Source organism: Protopterus annectens, chromosome 17.part0 (genome assembly GCF_019279795.1).
Source record: "Protopterus annectens isolate FY-2018-M chromosome 17.part0, PAN1.0, whole genome shotgun sequence".
NCBI lineage: Eukaryota > Metazoa > Chordata > Ceratodontiformes > Protopteridae > Protopterus > Protopterus annectens.
In genome coordinates this window covers 52,317,556-52,335,802 of record NC_056751.1, presented here as the reverse complement: position 1 = coordinate 52,335,802, position 18,247 = coordinate 52,317,556, and the positions used below count along the sequence as shown (strand labels likewise).

At 36.0% G+C, this 18,247-nt stretch overlaps 1 protein-coding gene across 1 annotated transcript in view; it reads right to left on the bottom strand.

Moving 5' to 3' along the window:
• LOC122791690 (C-X-C motif chemokine 10-like) overlaps positions 1-14,956 on the bottom strand; it is a 53,386-nt gene extending 38,430 nt beyond the window's left edge. Inside the window, exons 1-2 of the mRNA XM_044059583.1 lie at positions 14,806-14,956; positions 2,200-2,326 (exon numbers count right to left, since the gene is read on the bottom strand). Of these exons, the coding sequence (XP_043915518.1) occupies positions 2,200-2,326; positions 14,806-14,866 (188 nt within the window). The 5' untranslated portion in view covers positions 14,867-14,956. The remainder of the gene's footprint in view (positions 1-2,199; positions 2,327-14,805) is intronic.
• Positions 14,957-18,247: the final 3,291 nt, after the last annotated feature.

The following is an 18,247-nucleotide window of genomic DNA, read 5'->3' as shown; positions in this document are numbered from 1 at the left end:
CTGCACTTTAGAGGACAAATTGCTTGTATTTTAAGAATTTCTTTGGGGGGAGGGGGCATTAATGGATATGAACAGTATGCATAGAGTATTCAGTACTTTTATACCTGTGGCATTCAGTATCACTGCAGGGCTGTGACCACATGTTTGAAAAATGTGCAAAGAAAATGGAATTGGGGAGGCAGTTGTTTAAATATGGACACACTGAAATCAAATAATAGACCTTTGGGACAACTTTCTCTTTTTGATGAGGGTCCTGTACACATTGTCACTGTGTTGTATAGTCTGGTTGATTATATTTTCTTTTGGTATCTGTCCCACCATGCATTAATGTCCTAAATGCATTGTAATTTGTTAATCTCTTCAGAATTATGTTTATGTGTGCAAAATGTGTAACTTCTAGCCTTTGTTTTTCCTTTTATTACACATTTGCAAACGTTTTGTATTCTAGTGTCTTAAGAAAATCTCACAAATTGCCTTTATTACAGTCCTCAACACATTTCTTCATTTTAGGTTTTATTAGCTTTATACTGAATTTGATGGGAGTCTATTTTCATTGGGAGACAGTATTGTAAAGTATAAAAATAAAATCCAAATGATCATTCTAGAAGTAAAGCAGTATGCACACATTAGTGTTTATGGTAAATGGGGCGAAATAGCCAGATAATGGGACATTGGAATGGCTGCAGGGGGGGGGGGACTATGGTGCCATACTTTGGTTGTCTGTTCTTCAGTTTGTGTTTAAAAGTTGATATCCCACAGTTCCATTGGAGTGGGTGGGGTTGCATAATTATTTATGCAAATTTTATGTTAAACAGCGTACAGATTTGTACCTATTTTTCATGGGCCTTGTCCAGATTTTTGATGTTTCCAGGTTGAGAGGTATGGTGTAGACTGTCTTTTCAAAAAGTTTGCCCAGAGTTGTGAAGATGGATATTGGATGGAAGTAAGAGATATTTGTTGGGTCAGCTTTGGGAGGGGTTTAATTACAGAAGTTTTCCAAATATGTGTCATGAAGTTTTGCGTGAGACATAGATTATATATGTGGGTGAGAAGAAGACATAGATGATCTCTGCAGTGATATATGAACCAGGGGTTTATGTTGTCAGATCCAGCAGGGGTGTCCGTGGAAATACTTTCAAGGAGGATAGATACTTCTTTGTGATGTATGCATGTGAAGTGAAAGAAGGGTATGAATGGTTGTGTGGTGGGCAATGCATGATCTGGCTGAGGTGTGAGGTTTATTGATGGAAATTGCTAAATTGCTTAAAGAAATTTTCTGGAGAAAGCTTTGCTGCACCACATTGAATGGTGTTTGTAGATGAGTACCATGAAGAGGCTGTCCTCCTGTAATAGAATGTCCTCTTTCCAAAAGCATTTGGGGGGAACGTGAAATGGTAATTTGTTTCTTAGTTTGTAGAATTCTTTTATGCCTTCTGATGGACTTCTTGCCTATGCTATACAAGACTATAAAGGAGGTTTGGTTGTCAGCTGTGGGGGTCTGTTTCCATTTGTGGGGGTGTGTTTCCATTTTTGCCATGCTTCATCACTTAGAGTTAAAGTGGATAGTCATGCAGTTTTGGTGGGTTTCTAAAGCATGTGGGTAAGTGGGAAAAATGTATCTTGCAGCTGGAGTAGAAAGTTGTTTAGGCTTACAGCTGCTGTAATAGGGTCATGAAAGGAGAGTATATGGTTTGAAATGTGGACTATGAGAAAGATATTGAGTTTGTCTATATTTGTGCTACTGTGGTTTCTGAAGGCTTTTAATATTGGTGGTAAAGCTGTCATCTTATACAGATCATAGACATGGTTGTAACTTTTATTGTTTATGTAACACATCTGATTATAGCCTCACCTGTTAGGGATCATTTTTAGTGTTTTATGGAATTTATGTATTCCAGTTCTATGGCTGTATGTCATTCTTTCTTTCTGTGTTTTTTTTTAACCAAGAAACAAATACATAAATAATAAATTCAAATGAGAATATACAAATGTTTCACTTTCTTTGTAATAAGAAGTACTAGGGAATACATATTTCACCTTGACAGTGACCCAGTTCCTTGAAACAGCTAATTATTACATTATAAATATGACTTATAATTTTGCTGTACACAAAGTGGAAAGACATAATCAATTGCATTTGATTTCATTATACATATTTATGATATACTAATAGCCAAATAACAATGCCAAATGTCTTACATTATCTCAGTTTTGTTGCAGAAAGTATTCCTGGGATATATTTCTATCTTCTGAATATGTTTTCTGTTGACAGAGTTTTCACCAGATCCTTTACAAATGCAACGTCCTTTACCCATAAGTGGAGAAGCTGTAATGAAATAAAATACTCTTTAATGCAATGAGAATATATAGACTCTTTTCATGCTAAAGAATCTCTTCTTTGTAAAACCTGAGTGTGAAGAGAACACTAAACAATAAAACACATAGAACAGCTGAAGAGCAATGCCACAATAAAAGACTAAAATGTTTTGGTTTTAAACAGAACTGACAGGAGACTGCAGGCATGAGTCAGATACTTGATTTGGACAGTATTGGCCAGTGGATTGATCAATACTGAGAAAATGCCAACTCTTCTTCAGAGAATTGCCAGGAATGGAAGTAGAAATCATGAGTGCAAATGCAAATAAGCTACACAACATGTATAACATTGCTACCTCATTTCAGAAACACAAATCATGAGTACCAAGATCATCTAGTGAAAGTGCTTTACATCTCTGTTCCAGAGGTACACTAAAAGAAAAGTCTTATGTACTGTTATGGAAACACAACTGCTGTGCTGCTTAGCAACCTGTTGGTACAGGGGAGTGGGGGGGGGGGCAGAGCATGTACCTGCAACACTTGAGAGCTGCTGATAGTGATGGATTGGGGGTGGCTGATGGACAGTTTACTTACCATGGGTAAGAGTGAGGGACATACCTCTCAACCACTTAGCCCAAGAAATCTGGACAAAGCCAAATATAATGTGGGGACAAGGTCCCAAAAATAGGGCCAGAATTTAAATATTGGTCTTATAAACTTATAAAGTTGCTAGAATAACATTTTTAGAATAACATATTTTGTGTTAGTGCATATTTTCTGAAAGATATGATGTCTGAAACTCAAATGTTTGTAATTATTTAGTGACTTCAGTCTGCAAGGATTTGCCATAAAATCACAAATGTTATGTAGAAGAGACCAAAAATATGAGACAAAAATCTGGCCAGTTGAGAGATATGATGGGGGCAGGGGACGGGTTTCCAGGACTGTGATGTCCTCTAGTGGGGGCAGAGAAGCTGTGCTGTGTCACACAAGGGCATGAATGGATAGCAGAGATGGACAGGTTTGCACCACTGCATGCCCACCCTTTACAGAATCAGCTGTCCAGTTTTTGTAGAATGTCCAGATTTTTGCCAGATATGTTTGCTCTCTTTCTCAGAAAATGTGTTGTTTTGTGCAAATCACTGAAGACTGAAGTTACTAAATAATAGCATACATTTGAATTTCAGACTTCATATCCTTCAGAAAATGCATGCTAACAAAAATCCTGTTATTCTAGCAACTTTCTATGTTTATAAGAGTGATATTTAAAATCTGTCCCCTCCCAATTTTTTTGGTCTTTGTCCCCCCCCACCATTATTTTAGACTTTATTCAGATGTCTTGCGTTAAGAAGTTGAGAGGTATGAGAGGACTCTACAGGCATAAGATAAAACACTCCTGCAACAGCTGATACACTGAGTTATCTCAGTCTGTTCTTCCTCTTCCCTGAAAATGGATAAAAGGTGCCAGGGAGGAAGTTCACTGATCTAGAAGAGGAGATAGAAGTTAGAAGCAGAAACATTAGTCACTCTGATAATAAGGAGCCAAGAAAAAAAATACCTTCTATTATGCAAGCCATATATAGCTGCTACTTATTAAAAAAATGTTCTTGCTACTGAAAGACTGCACTACCTTAATCACTTGCAAGGGGGTGCTGGTAACAAACACAGACACACACATCATAATGACATATGTGGGTATCAGGGTGGAATAAGTCCATGTTATCTCTTTTAGGTTGTACAGATTTTTCTTGATATACATACTATGGATGTCACTAACAAATTTATGCACAAACTATGCACACCAGTACTTTTGCCAACCAATCAGAAATCCTGCTATCTCAGACCCTCTTAAACAAAAAAAAGCCTTATAAGTTAACTATAATGATCTGGTTTCCAAGAACTGCAAGCTGTACACATTATACCAAGAGTAGTAATTGAGATTCTGTAATAAGCTATGGTAATGAATCTCATTACCCATTCATGGCATAGAACTATCTCACCTGAGTTGTCAGATTCTCCAAGGTTGGCAGAAGTTTTCTGCTGCCACAGTTCCTCAAGGCTCACTGCTTGCATTACCAGGGTTGTAATATAGGTGAAGGTGCATGGCTAATATTCAGTCCTACACCAATACAATGGAATGGAGAATGCTTTAACAGCGAAGAACTCTATAAAGTATATCATCAATGAGAACTTGAGTCCCCTTTAGGAATCAAGTGTAGAGTTTCACTGGTCTCCATACAGCTCAGCTGTCCAGATTTTCATAGACTGTCCAGATTTTAGGCTCGTATTTTTGGTCTGTTCCTCATAAAATCTGTGGTTTTCTGGCAAATCACTGGGATGATAAATAATACAATAAACCCAATGAGCTTCGACAAAAGCAGTGTTGACATTTAATATTCACGTCATCCAGTACCTTGACATTTCACCTTCAAAGGGATGACCCCAAATCACTTGGATGACCTGAGGATTGAAGTCACTAAATAATTACAGTTTCAGACTTCAAATCCTTCAGAAAAATGTATGTTAAAACAAACCCTGTTACTCTATCAACTTTCTAAGTTTATAAGAGCAATACTGAAAATCTGTCCCTATTTTTGTGCCTTTGTCCCCCATTTTGTCGGGCTTGTCCAGATTTCTTGCACTATGAGGTTGAGAGGTATGCTGGTCTCCATTAGCATATGCTGAATGAGGACTGGTGGAGCCCTTGGTTTTGGACTTGGGGAGAGGTAACATGTTTCTTGAATGGAGTAACTACTCAGAATACCGTGTTACCCTGCATTCACATTCTTTTGGAATACCACATAATAAAAAAGGTAAAATAAAAATAGTCAACAATCAGCCAGTCAGAAAATGGCATTGTTGGCAAACCTGATCTGATCCAATTAAAAGAAATTAAAGAACACTAAATTACCTAAATGCATAAATAAACCAAGAAACTAACATGACTCTCATAGACTACTGAAATAATAAAAAAATGCTGCACAGTAATATAAAAACAAAAGCATTAAAATTCTTCTCAGTACTAAACACACCTCTCAGCCTATTAGTGAAAGAAATACGGACAAAGCCTGACAAAATGGGGGACAAAAGATCGCAAATAGGGACATATTTTAAATATTGCTCTTATAAACTTTGAAAGTTGCTAGATTAACAGGATTTGTTTTAAAATACATTTTCTGAAGGGTTTGAAGTCTGAAACTCACACTTGTATCATTATATAGTGACTTCAGTCCTCAGATCATCCCAGTGATTTGCCAGAAAACCACAAATTTTATGAGGAACAGAGCAAAAATATGAGCCAAATATCTGGACATTCTGTGAAAATCTGGACAGTGGACAGGTATGGTAATAAAGTAGAAAAGGCTTCATGAGACAGCCCAGTCATAAAATTATACAGCCATACCTCTCAACTGACTGGATTTTTACAGAATGCTTAATTTTTTTTTGCTTCATATATTTGGTCTGTTACTTAAAAAAATGTGTTTTTCTGATAAATCACTGAGAATTAAAGTCACTAAACAATGACATACATCTGAGTTCCAGACTTCATATCCTTCAGAAAAAGGCATGCTAACACAAAACCTGTTATTCTTCTAGCAACTTTCTAACTTTATAAGAACAATATTTAAAACTATCCCTATGTTGGTGCTTTGCCCCCATTATTTTAGGCTTTGTCCAGATTTCTTGCTCTATCAGTCTGAGAGGTAATGTGGGTATGACATAATTTAAAACTATCCCTATGTTGGTGCTTTGCCCCCATTATTTTAGGCTTTGTCCAGATTTCTTGCTCTATCAGTCTGAGAGGTAATGTGGGTATGACATAAAGGCATATTAAATGCACAAATTGCGCAGATTATGTAATTCTTACATCTTATTGAAATAAATGGGACACCGTAATTACAATTAAACAAATCAGTCAAACAAAATAAATAAAATATACATTTGGAGGAGTCTTATTCTCATGGTAAATGAAATATCTCATATGGGATGGTCAGAGAACTTGATTTTTTGGCTTGTGGCTTTATCTCTGTTAAATGGGTGGTAACTTTTACTTGCCCATTTTATAAATATATTTATAGATGCAGATTAAAATGGAAATAATGGATAAATAAAAATCACCATAGAAGCCCAATTAAATAAAGATAGGAAGCAGCCCATCAGCTAAACAATCTTAAAGAAAACTTATGGTAGTGTGGGGGGGGGGGGCATTATTACTGTTTTTTTCCAGTTCTTGGAGATGTGACCAACATGTTTTCCCTTGTGAATATTTTAAAAATACATCTATCATGCAATCAGCTAAATCAACTTAAAAGTTACGTAGGGGAACATTACTGCTTTTATATATATTATGTTCTTGGAGTTACCCTCAAAATGATTACTTTTGTGTGCATTTTTGACTGTTACTTTTAAAGCAGTATACATGTTAATCAAGTGTTATGCTAATGATATGTTATTGTCCTCCTCTGGACTCACTCACCTGCCAGAATTCAACTGAGGTATTGTGCAATGTTGGCACTTATTTATAAACTGGACTGTGCAATAACACACAGCAGTTTGACAGAAAAGTCTCTTAAAATAACTACCCTGAACATTTTGAGATGAGAATTCCACTGACTTAAAGAGTTATAACCTTAAACAACTAACACTTGATTAAAATAGGGAAATGAATTGTTTTATATTGAAATATATTACTAAACATATAATTACCATAGAGTCTTGAACCCCCCATCCCTGTACTTAGGCTCTTACAGACTGTTACACAGAGGTCTATGTCTTGTATTCAGGGCCATTAGAGACCCAACCCTCCCGGATCTCCTGCATTTCTTCAAGAACAATAGCAGCACAAATACCAGAACTAAGGACTTAAATCTCCAATAACATATAAATAAATGGGTTGTCTACAAGTATTCACATACTAGCAGCTCAAGACACGCATGGTCACAGCCACTTACTTGAAAAAGCAAGTGCTCGAACTCCTACTGATCCAATCTCCTGCTTGTACATAGCCCACCCCACACCTGATCTTATATAGCTCTATATCCCTACTGTAACCTAAACTATTAACAACACCAACAATCCACAAACGAAATGCTCAGTTCACATACATGCTTGGCTTCATGTATAAGCAGAAACCAATTTAATAAAAAGTGCTTAAAACCAGCAAACAAATAGCAGCTCAAATTTGACTTAGCACTTTCTCCCAATAATTAGGCTTCATCAAAGTCAAATTTAAAAAGCAGGGTAATGTAGATTTTTACAGGCAAACATTTAACATGCTTGGTTTTATTAGCCCAGTTTTGCTTGCTGTTTTGTTTTTTCCTGATTATATCTTTTGAAGGAAGAGAACATCTTATTACAAGAATTAAATCAGGATAAAACAGTGAGAGTAATGAGACCGGATAAGGGAGGGGGGGGGGGGCTATATTGATGGATAGCCTAATATATGAGGCTAAGATGATGGAATTGTTAGAAAATACTTCGAAATATAGAAGAGTTATCATAAATGAAATAAATATAGCGAACAAAAAAGTAGAATTGTTTCTGAATGATTTGTTGTTAGAATGCACTATTAATGTAAATCTGTACAACTTCTTGCATGTAGACAAACCTATTACACCCAGTATATTTGGTATCCCAAAAGAGCACAAGAATGTACAAAATCCATCACTGAGGCCAATAGTTGCCTCTGAGGGGTCAATTACAGTCCCTTTGGCCAAGGTTTTAGATATAAAAATTGACAAAAATGGCAATGAGTGGCCAAGGTGTGGTGAAGGACTCTTGGGACCTATTAAGAAACATAAAGGGGAGTATGTATAAGGAAGGAATGATTTTTATAACAATGGATATACTTGATTTATTTACTTCAATTCCACACACAGAAGGTATGAAGATGTTTGAAGAAGCCTTAGTGAAATATGGAAAATTTAGCAGCAAAGAGTTTTATTTGATTTTAATGCTCATGGAAATTGTGTTAAAAACAATTTCATTCATTATGAGGGTGAATTCTTCCAACAACAGCAAGGTGTGGCAATGGGGGCCAGATGTACCCCCATTTATGCAATTATTATTTTATCCTTTTAGGAAGATAAATTCATCCTTAGCTCCAGGTATATTAACTGCTGGAAACTGTATAAAAGATACCAGGACGATATGTATTTTTTATGGGAAGATATTGAGGAAAAATGTTTAGAATTTGTTAACTATCTATCAGACTCCACGCAATTTTTAAAGTTTACATACAAAACCGATTTAAGCAAACTTGAACACTTGGATATCTCTATCACCAAACAGCCAGGAAGGTTTAACTCGAAAGTATATAGAAAGGAAACATCTACTAATTCCCATTTAGCATTCAACAGTGCACATCCGTTCTTTCAAAAGAAAGGAATATTAAAAGGTCAGTATGTAAGAGGGAGCAGGATGACATCAGATGATACAGATTTTGAGGTAGAATGCAGTAAACTATTCGAGATGTTTTGTGAAAGAGGTTACCCAGCTGACCTGATTAAAAAAATAGAACAAGAAGTTAGAGAAGGAAGGAAGGGGAAGTTTAAACCTGGTTTAGGTTAAGGCCTACTGGAGAATGATGTTACTGAACAAGAAATGTTAAACAATGGCAATGGCCATTTGGCTAGTAACTTTGTGACTGATTACAACGCTAATTCAAATGCAATAAAAGCACTATTAGAAAAGGAATGGACCAGGTTTAGTGCTACATTTGGGCTTCATTTTCAATAAACCTTTTAAATGTACCTACCAAAAAGGTAGAAGTATAAAGAATATTTTCGAAAAAAAAAACAATGAAGGAAACATGGTTGGAAGGGATAAAGTTGGCACTTTTAAGTGTGGACGTTGTTCTCAAAGTGTATGGATCAACAAGACAGATACAGTCTTCCTGTGAAGCAGGGCTAGACTGATAACAAGTAAGTGTTTTGTAAACTGTGAAACAAACGGAATAGTATATCTTTTTATTTTTATTTTATTTATTTTACATTTGTTGACCGGGCTAGTCCAGCTGGATATATGTCCATTTTCAGTGGAGGCCCGGGGAGAAAAGCTCCAATCTTGTTACTTGTAGTTACTTGTAGTAAATGTGACTCATTCTACGTAGGTAAATCAGAGAGAAAACTAAAAAGTAGAATGTATGAGCACCAGTATGACATTAGGAACAAATATAAAAATAATGCACTACATAGACATACATACTTTACAATGCCAAGATGCCAAGTTTTTCTTTTATATCTTGGAAGTGGTACATAAGGATATTAGAGGTGGCCCATGGGAAGCTAGACTTGAGTACAAAGAACTGTACTGGCAATTGTTACTAGAAGCCACTAAGACCCCTGGGCTTAATGGCTCGGTTTCTTTAAAACCAGTCCTTAAATTAAGGTCAGCAAAATTATAATGTTTTATAATGTGTTTGCTTTGTTAAACAGTGCAATATTTGTATGTATTTTATACTATTTTATAATTGTTATTTAGATATATATTTTATGGGTGAAAAATTTTAAGAATTTATGAATTTTACAATGAAATTGCTGCATTTTTTTCTGTGCTTTCAGTGTGTCTGTGTAAAAAGGTTTTAGTATTTAGCCACTAGATGGTGCTAGTAGATCATTTTATATAAAACTGCATCTAGCTAGTTGTTCTCAGTATAAATGTATTTGAATCATATTTTATTGAATATTTGTATAAAAATATAGTCATTTTCAAGATTATTTGGAGGTAGAAAGCTATTTTATGTATTTATATAAATATTTGTATATTTAGGTATATGTTAGTATTTTTAAACAGCACTCAGCTTCTTTTATGATTGCTTTACATAAAATGGTGGATATTTAATGCCCTGCCAATGAAATTGGTTTTCTAATTAAGTAATCAGTATATATATACAGAGATCTTTACTCAGTATGCACTTTCCATCTGAAGAAGTCTGTTGGGAGACGAAAACGCTGTTCATTATTCTGTCAAAGCGTTAATGTGTATGTACTGTGACCCGGAGGGGTATTTTTAAGAGTTTTATTCTTTACCAAGTGGAGTGATTATTACATATATTTTTATTGCATCCAGAGGTCTTCGTGGGCTTTTTCCAAGTGCTAAGAGTTTTCTGAATAGATAATATATCCCTAAATGCAGACTCAGTGTTTAGGTACTTGGAAACATATGTGGACAATGACTTGGCCTTTTACTGCTATATGTCTACTCTTATAAGGAAATCATTCTATATTGAGCAATTTATAAGCAAGGGTCTGGCATCCAGGCCCAAGGATGTCATTGCCGTGCTGTAATCAGCCCTCATTAGGCTAATCATTGAGTGTAATGCTCCCACTGGTATGTACTTCACTGACAGAGGTTCCTCAAAAAAATACAAGGCATTAACCACATGCAATACGCAAGCCAACTCAAAGTGTTATCTTTATAACCAGTATCCTACAGACTACTGGGAGGTGATCTGTGTCTGGTTACAAGATATAACCTGATTCAGTACTGATGCATGTACTACACATCTGCAAATCTAACAGCATTAAAAATAGCCAATCAAAGCACCTAAACCTTATTACAACAAAGGAAACAGAGCCTATTGGAGGGATAGGTACATTTCTCAGAGACTTCCCGTATTCTGGAACAGGCTTCCCATCTATGTTAAACAGAGTTTATCGCTGACCCTATTCAACTGTAACCTGGACTAATGGATGGGGAATTGGAAATGGATCCCTAGACTGACACCTATGCCCATGTTGGACAGAGATAGCTTAAATGCTCTGCCACCTAATTCCATCCAGATGCCCCTGGGTAATTTGTTATCATTTACAAATGGGGAAACATGACTAGACTTAAAAAGCTTGCTAGGAATGTTACCCTAGTAATCCCCTATTAACCTATGAACTTATGAAAGACCAATGTCTGAAAGCCCATTTCACTGGAAGACAATTTAATCACATTTGAAATAACAGAAACATGATACAGTCAAACATATCCAAGGCAAAAGTATTCAAAAACACTTTTTTGCTGTTTTTTTTACTGAGTTTCAAGCCTCCCCTGCACCCTATATACCCCTAACTTAAATATGCTAATTCCACAGTTGCACAACTGTGTAGAAAACCATACACAGGCACTCTCTGCCAATGCACATGTATAAACCAGATCAGCAGTGATTATGTACAGGGTACTTCAGGACCCAGCTAAAGCTTCTTCATATACTTCTAAATATTTCTGCTTCTGTGTTGTAGAACTACATTTAACCATAATACAGTCAATAAAATGGAATTTCAGACAAATTGTCCTTCAGAGAAACTGAGAATTTGTATTGACTGGTCCCTCATTCCGTGGATTTGTCTTTAGATAACACTATACACACACACACACACACACACACACACACACACACACACACACACACACACACACACACACACACACACATTTTGTGTTTGGATAATTTGGAATTTAGATTGTTTTAAGGAGACCCATATCTATCTCTCTATAGAGGTGTCTATATTATACCACTGAAACTTCAGATCATTAAATGGCATTTCATTGGAAATGTCATTCATTGAACCCCCCACTCCCCACTAATTATATATATCAACTCCGAGATTGCACTACAGTGGGGAAAGAGCAAATTTCCTGATCCCTACCATAACACGATCTCAGAACAGTTAGACGAACGGTATGTTCAATAAAATGCCATTTGAAATGCCATTCAATGATCTATTCTTTTGATTAGATAATAGGGACCCTCTATAGATTTATATTTATATCTGTGTCTATCAATATGATTATAATCTCCAAAAATACCATAATCACACACATGTAAAAACATATCAAACTGTACCACACCTATCACTGCAGATGACTCAACAAACAACTTAAGCATGCAATCATGGATACATCCAAACAAGCAAAACATAAACTACCTTACTTATATATAATGGTCAAGTAACTGTGACCAAAAGCAAATTCCTTGATGTAAGCTGTAGTCAACAGCATGACAGTCAACTATATAGCAGCATTCTACTAACTGTGATTTGATGGTTAATGACACAGAAACAACTGCATCTCTTTCTTTCTCTCTTTCTTTACACACACACACACACACACACACACACACACACACACAAACACACACACACACACACACACACGCACACGCATACACACACACACACACACACACACACACACACACACACACACACACACACACACACACACACACACACACACACACACACACACACACACACACACACACACACACACACACATACACACAAACTCACACAGACAGGTGTGTGGTTGCAGTGCATTTTGTTAAAAAGTCTGGTAATTGACCATGGAGTGAAGCTTCACATTTGGTCAAATACCTCACTTGGCAGCTTGCATGGAGGAGTGTCTTTTTCTTATCTGGTCTGATTGCTCTTTTGGTGGTAGTTATGCAATAAGGCTGTGTTTGGGTGGGGTGAAGCTCTGTACATAAATTATTTTTTTTTGGGTTTGTGCATGTGTGTGTGTGTGTGTGTGTGTGTGTGTGTGTGTGTGTGTGTTTGTGTGTGAGTGTGTGTTTTGTCACATTTAAAAGTCCAAAGCTTTTTTTTCTTTTGTTTAGCATTTGCTATTGTGTCTGTGTATATAGTATTCACCAATCGATCACTGTATAGTCAATATTTTGTGTTTGACTATTTGATGGTTGGTCATGTTGGTTTTCCGTATTTCTTTATATACTGTGCTTTCTTTTGCTCTGTATCTGTGTCTGTATATATACACACACACATATATCTATCTAAGTATAGATCTATCTAGTTATACTGTATGTGTATAACTCTCTCTCTGTATATATGTATATATATAGATATATATATATATATATATATATATATATATAATATATATATATATATATATATATATATATATATATATATATATATATATATATATATATATATATATATATATATATATATATACATACATATATATATATATATATATATATATATATATAGATGGATATACAGATAGATATAGATAAATATATATATATAGGCATCATAACTGTAAACCTCAGATAAAGGATGTAAAAAATAATCTCCTTGCCAACTAGATAGAAAAAGTGGCTGTTGTGTTACTGACAGTTTCTAGCTTATGCTGGCAAAAGGGCTACATGAGGGGGTGGGTGCTGGTGATGATGGCGTGGTGTGTCACCATGGCAGATGTCAGCCATTGCTAGTGACATTGTTTTGGCAGGGTAAAGTATGGGAAGCCCCCTATATAGTGCTTCTCCTACAGACTTCACTTGCCTTGACATGCTTTTTGCTATGGTGACACACTGCTCCATAATGCCCCTAATACGTATGAGAGGGGTGTGTAATGTCCATATATCACATCAGTTTTTGTTGAGCGACAACCACAAGACACTTGTGTCAGCTGAAGTGTGATGTGTTTACTGTGGCTTTCAGTAATCTGACTTCAATAACTTGTCTTCATGCAACTTTCCTGAGGTCAGTCTTGAAACTCATAGTGCTATTACCAATACCTGATATAAGCACATAGCTATAGATCTAACATACACTGTGATAGCTTGGTTACATACTATCTTAATAAGAATACGTGTTGCAATGTTTTTTCTTTGCTAAAAGTGCAAAGACGTCCACATACCCTGAATGGCTGCTGCCATGAAATAACCTTTCTCTATGACACAGCAGTCTCTTTATTAAACATCCGTGGCGGCAGCTGTGCGTGAGCGTGGGAGGGGTGCAGCTCCCTTGCATAAAGGCTTTGGATGTCTATTTCGCCAGTACTGAAACCAAATGTTATTTTTGCTGTGCAGCATTCTTGATGAAACACTTCCTTTGCTGTGGGACTGTTAAACAAGTTTGTGTGTCAAAGAGACCTATTTTGAATAATTACTCATAAACTGGTAAAGTCTATATAATTCCCTGGTTGGAATGATAAGCTGCAGGTGAGCAATGCATATTCTGCAGATACAAGACTGATTCTTGCAAACAATTACACACCTGTAAACAGATACCTGCAATAGTGTTTCCTGGACAGTGAAAACCCACATAACCCTACAGGAGTTTGCAGAGTTAACAAATGCATTCATTATTATTAGAATTTTAGAACAAAACAGTCAGTACAAATACAAAACTAGTCAAAATGTGTATGTGTTTATATCAGTTGCTGTGTGAAATCAAGTAACTCATATGCATTTATTTTACTGTAAAATAATTCAACAAAATAATTATTTTGTAGTAAAGATTTCAAGTTTTGCAAAGCAAAGATTATGTGAGTCATTCTGTAGAAGTAATTGTAATCTCAAAGGCTTTACTGATATTTAACCTAAATAATTCTGCTACCAAGCTGCAGTAAGTTAAACTCACCAATAAATGGTTTTCAAGAATCACCGCACATTGAGACCAGTAGGTGTCTTTATAACATTAATAAGAATATATTTAAAAGACTTAAATTTAGTGTTTACTTTACCTTCAAGTGTGGAAATACATATAATGGTCAAAAATAGGAGGATGACACAGCAAATATTCATGTTTGTTTAGTAATATTTTCCTTTTTAAGAGTACGATCTAGTTTTCAGTCAGTTGTTCAGCGTCTGATACAGTTTGTGCGTAACCGAGTATCTCAGCTCACAATTAAATAGCAAAACAAGTTCCCATGAGTTGGCAGTCCTCCAAGAGCAGTAATCACAGGAAATCATAGCTGGGAGGTGGAGAGATGGATTTTCCATTTAAGGTACTGGTGAATGACAGGCATTAATTATTTCCCAGAAGCCGGTACATTATTATAATAATCATGTCCTTCAAGAAGAAAATAAGTTTCTTTTTCTCATTTTTCATTCATTTCAGAAAATGGTACAGTTCTGTTCTGTAGGATAGTATGGTTATTATTGCTCTACCCTACATTAGTTATGTCACTTAGACAGCAAGTTTAATTTTTTAAATATGTGACCCAGGTATGAAGAAAAAAGCACAAGCTGTCAGTCATCATCAACAGTGACAAACTAGATGAGGTTGTGACCTGTCCACTTATTTCAGATGAATCAATAATTTTCACATTTTACTTAAAACTATTATGCTTTGTTACTAGTACAGTATTACAACTATCAGTTTCCACTGATTCACAGATCTAAGTGTTTTGTAACTAATTTATTTTGTTATTTAAATAACAGAAAGGCAGCTGGGTATGAATAGTTAAGGAATAGCAAGGCACAGAAGTGTGAATATGAGTTCTTTGGAAATGAATGCCAGGGGTAGGCACCCACTGGCACCAGCCAAAGAGTGGCATTCTGGCATATTCTGTTTGACATTGCACTAGAGACAAGAAGAGGGGGACACCTTAATTTGTGATATAATAGCCTTACTTTTTTTTTTTTTTTAGTTTTGTGTCATGATTTTTTGTAAACTTTATTTCTGGCACTTGCACGTCTTGCAGGAGAACAGTTCATGTTAGGCACTCTCCTCATGTTATTACCACTCTTCTACAGAAATCCTAAGGCACTGATCTGAAATCTATCTCTGCAAAATGTAGCTTGCTTTTCTGATTACTGAGTTAGACATCAAGATAAATGTTCAACCTGTAGTTATATTGTCAAATCGTGTTTATTGACTTTTCTGTTAAAAAGGGAACATTGAAACAATCTATATAGTTTGCTGGCTATAGTAAATGGTAAATGGTAGCTTTATATTGTACAACCATTTTGCACCACTTTTTTGTAATATAATGTAATTCTTTTCCACTTATATGACCAGCAATACAATGTAATAATATATTATGTTTTAATGACCCGATCACTAAACACTAAAGTAATTTAAGTAACAACAGACCTGTCTTCAATAAACAAGTGCAGTGGTTCAGTTTTCTAAAACAGCTTTATAATGCCATCAGTCATCAGCTTTAATACTTCTGGACTTATCATTTAGGTGTGAGTAAAACAGAAAGTGCTGTTGGACTGTCCTCTTGTGATCAGTAATATTGTATTCCTTTTAGTATAAAGTCATTAACATCTGTTCAACAGGTGGTCTCACTGAGCCTGATGTGCTTTTTCTTGGAGAAAACCAATGAGATGAGTTAATAGAAGGCATGTAGAATATTCAACGTTAGGAATCAAAGGAGTACACAGAATTACAAAACACAGTTATCTAAACATCTACAAAGTAGGGACATTCAGGACATTCTTTTAGCCACAGATGTCTTTATAAAAAACAAATCCTCATGCAAGGCTGGTCTGTGACATTAACAGAACTTGTCAGCAGGATAGATTTCTGCCCCAAAGACTCCCCTATCTATGGGATAGACTCCCTCGCCATGTCAAGCATAGTACCTCTCTAGTCCTCTTTAAGAGGAACCCGGGTGATTGGATGAGAAACAGAAAGTACACCCCGGGATCCCACCTGTGTCCCTGCTGGACAGGGGAAACAAGTGCTGACTTTGTGGGAACATGGGCAAAATTCTTGGCAAGGCTTATAAGGGCTTCCAGGCCAATAGCCTAGTATCATCCTATGAACCTATGAACAACCAACAGCAAAAACAGGCCAAAAATACTTTAAGTGCTTTTTGTAGAGGAGCAAGCCCCCTGCACCCCTCAATGTGGGCAATCCTCCATACCCCCTAAACTTATATATACCAACTCCATGGTCACACCAACAGAAAGAAGAGGAAAATTACCCCAAAAGGGCATCACTGCCAGCAGAACTTGCTGATAGTGATTTCCTGTGTAGGAACTCCAATTGTCAGTGGGTTGAATCTCAGGGAACTAAAGTCTGAGAGTTCAAACTTTGTCCACTCATAGGTTACCCAAGAAATATATGCAACATAAAAAAAACTTTCTAACAGTAAAACAATCACTACATGGACATACTTTCTAATGTGACATTGTAAACTTATCTCACATGTTCTTTAAAGTGAATAAGATCAACTCTCTGTCTTGATCCATTGTGCCTAAGGCAGTCATTCATTGGTATACCTTTATCCTAGACCTTCTATTACTAACAGACTCCATCACTGACAACTGTTTTCATCAAAGTGTTTAATTCTTCAGTTTTGGGAGTTTCTACTTTTTCCCATTTTTTGTGATTGTCCTCTTTGTTACTAATGTTAAGAAGGCCAACATGCTCACTCATGCTTTGACCAGACATAAATCACTCGCAATAGTTCCAAGGAGGAGAAATGCACTTATCCAGGCCAGAAACCATACAAACAGGATTGCAATTACTGTTTATATTGTTGCAGTCATTGGCACTCTAAAAAATATACAACCAAGTACCTCCTCCTGACATCTTGAACAGTGACCTCTCATGTTTAAAAATACATGCTCAAGCTTTTTAGGTGTACAAAAGTACTTGTGATGGCATTTCCAAGGTACATTTCTAAATTACTGGGAATGAGTTGCAAACCTTGAAAGTGTATACATTGTATTCCATGTTGGGAAATATAATTTTAAATGCCAGTAGTTTGTATAACCTGATTTGGAGCTATGAGAACTGTGGAATGGCCAGTTTTATTCCCTGACCTAAAATCTAAAACATACCTTTTATCACCTCAGATACACCTTGCTCCATTCTACGGATAGCCTTTATCCAAGTGTAAACCTCCCTTAATCACTTGTAGACTAAGTAGACAAGTTCACAGAGAAGACTGCTGCCAAAACCTTGACTTGGTTATAAAGTCAGTAACTTCCTTTAATTGGGTCCAGAAATGTATTTCCATTTGTATGTACAAAAAACCCTGAAATGCACTGAAATATTATTTTGGGATGTCTATCCAGTAAAACCCTCAAAAGCACTGTAATCTGCAAAGAAGCGCTGATGTTACCATAGAGTGTAAAAATCCAAATAATAAAAAAAAAACACACTCCAAAAGGCAAGGTAGTCAAAAAGTTCCCCAATAAACAAACTTTTATTACGAACACAAC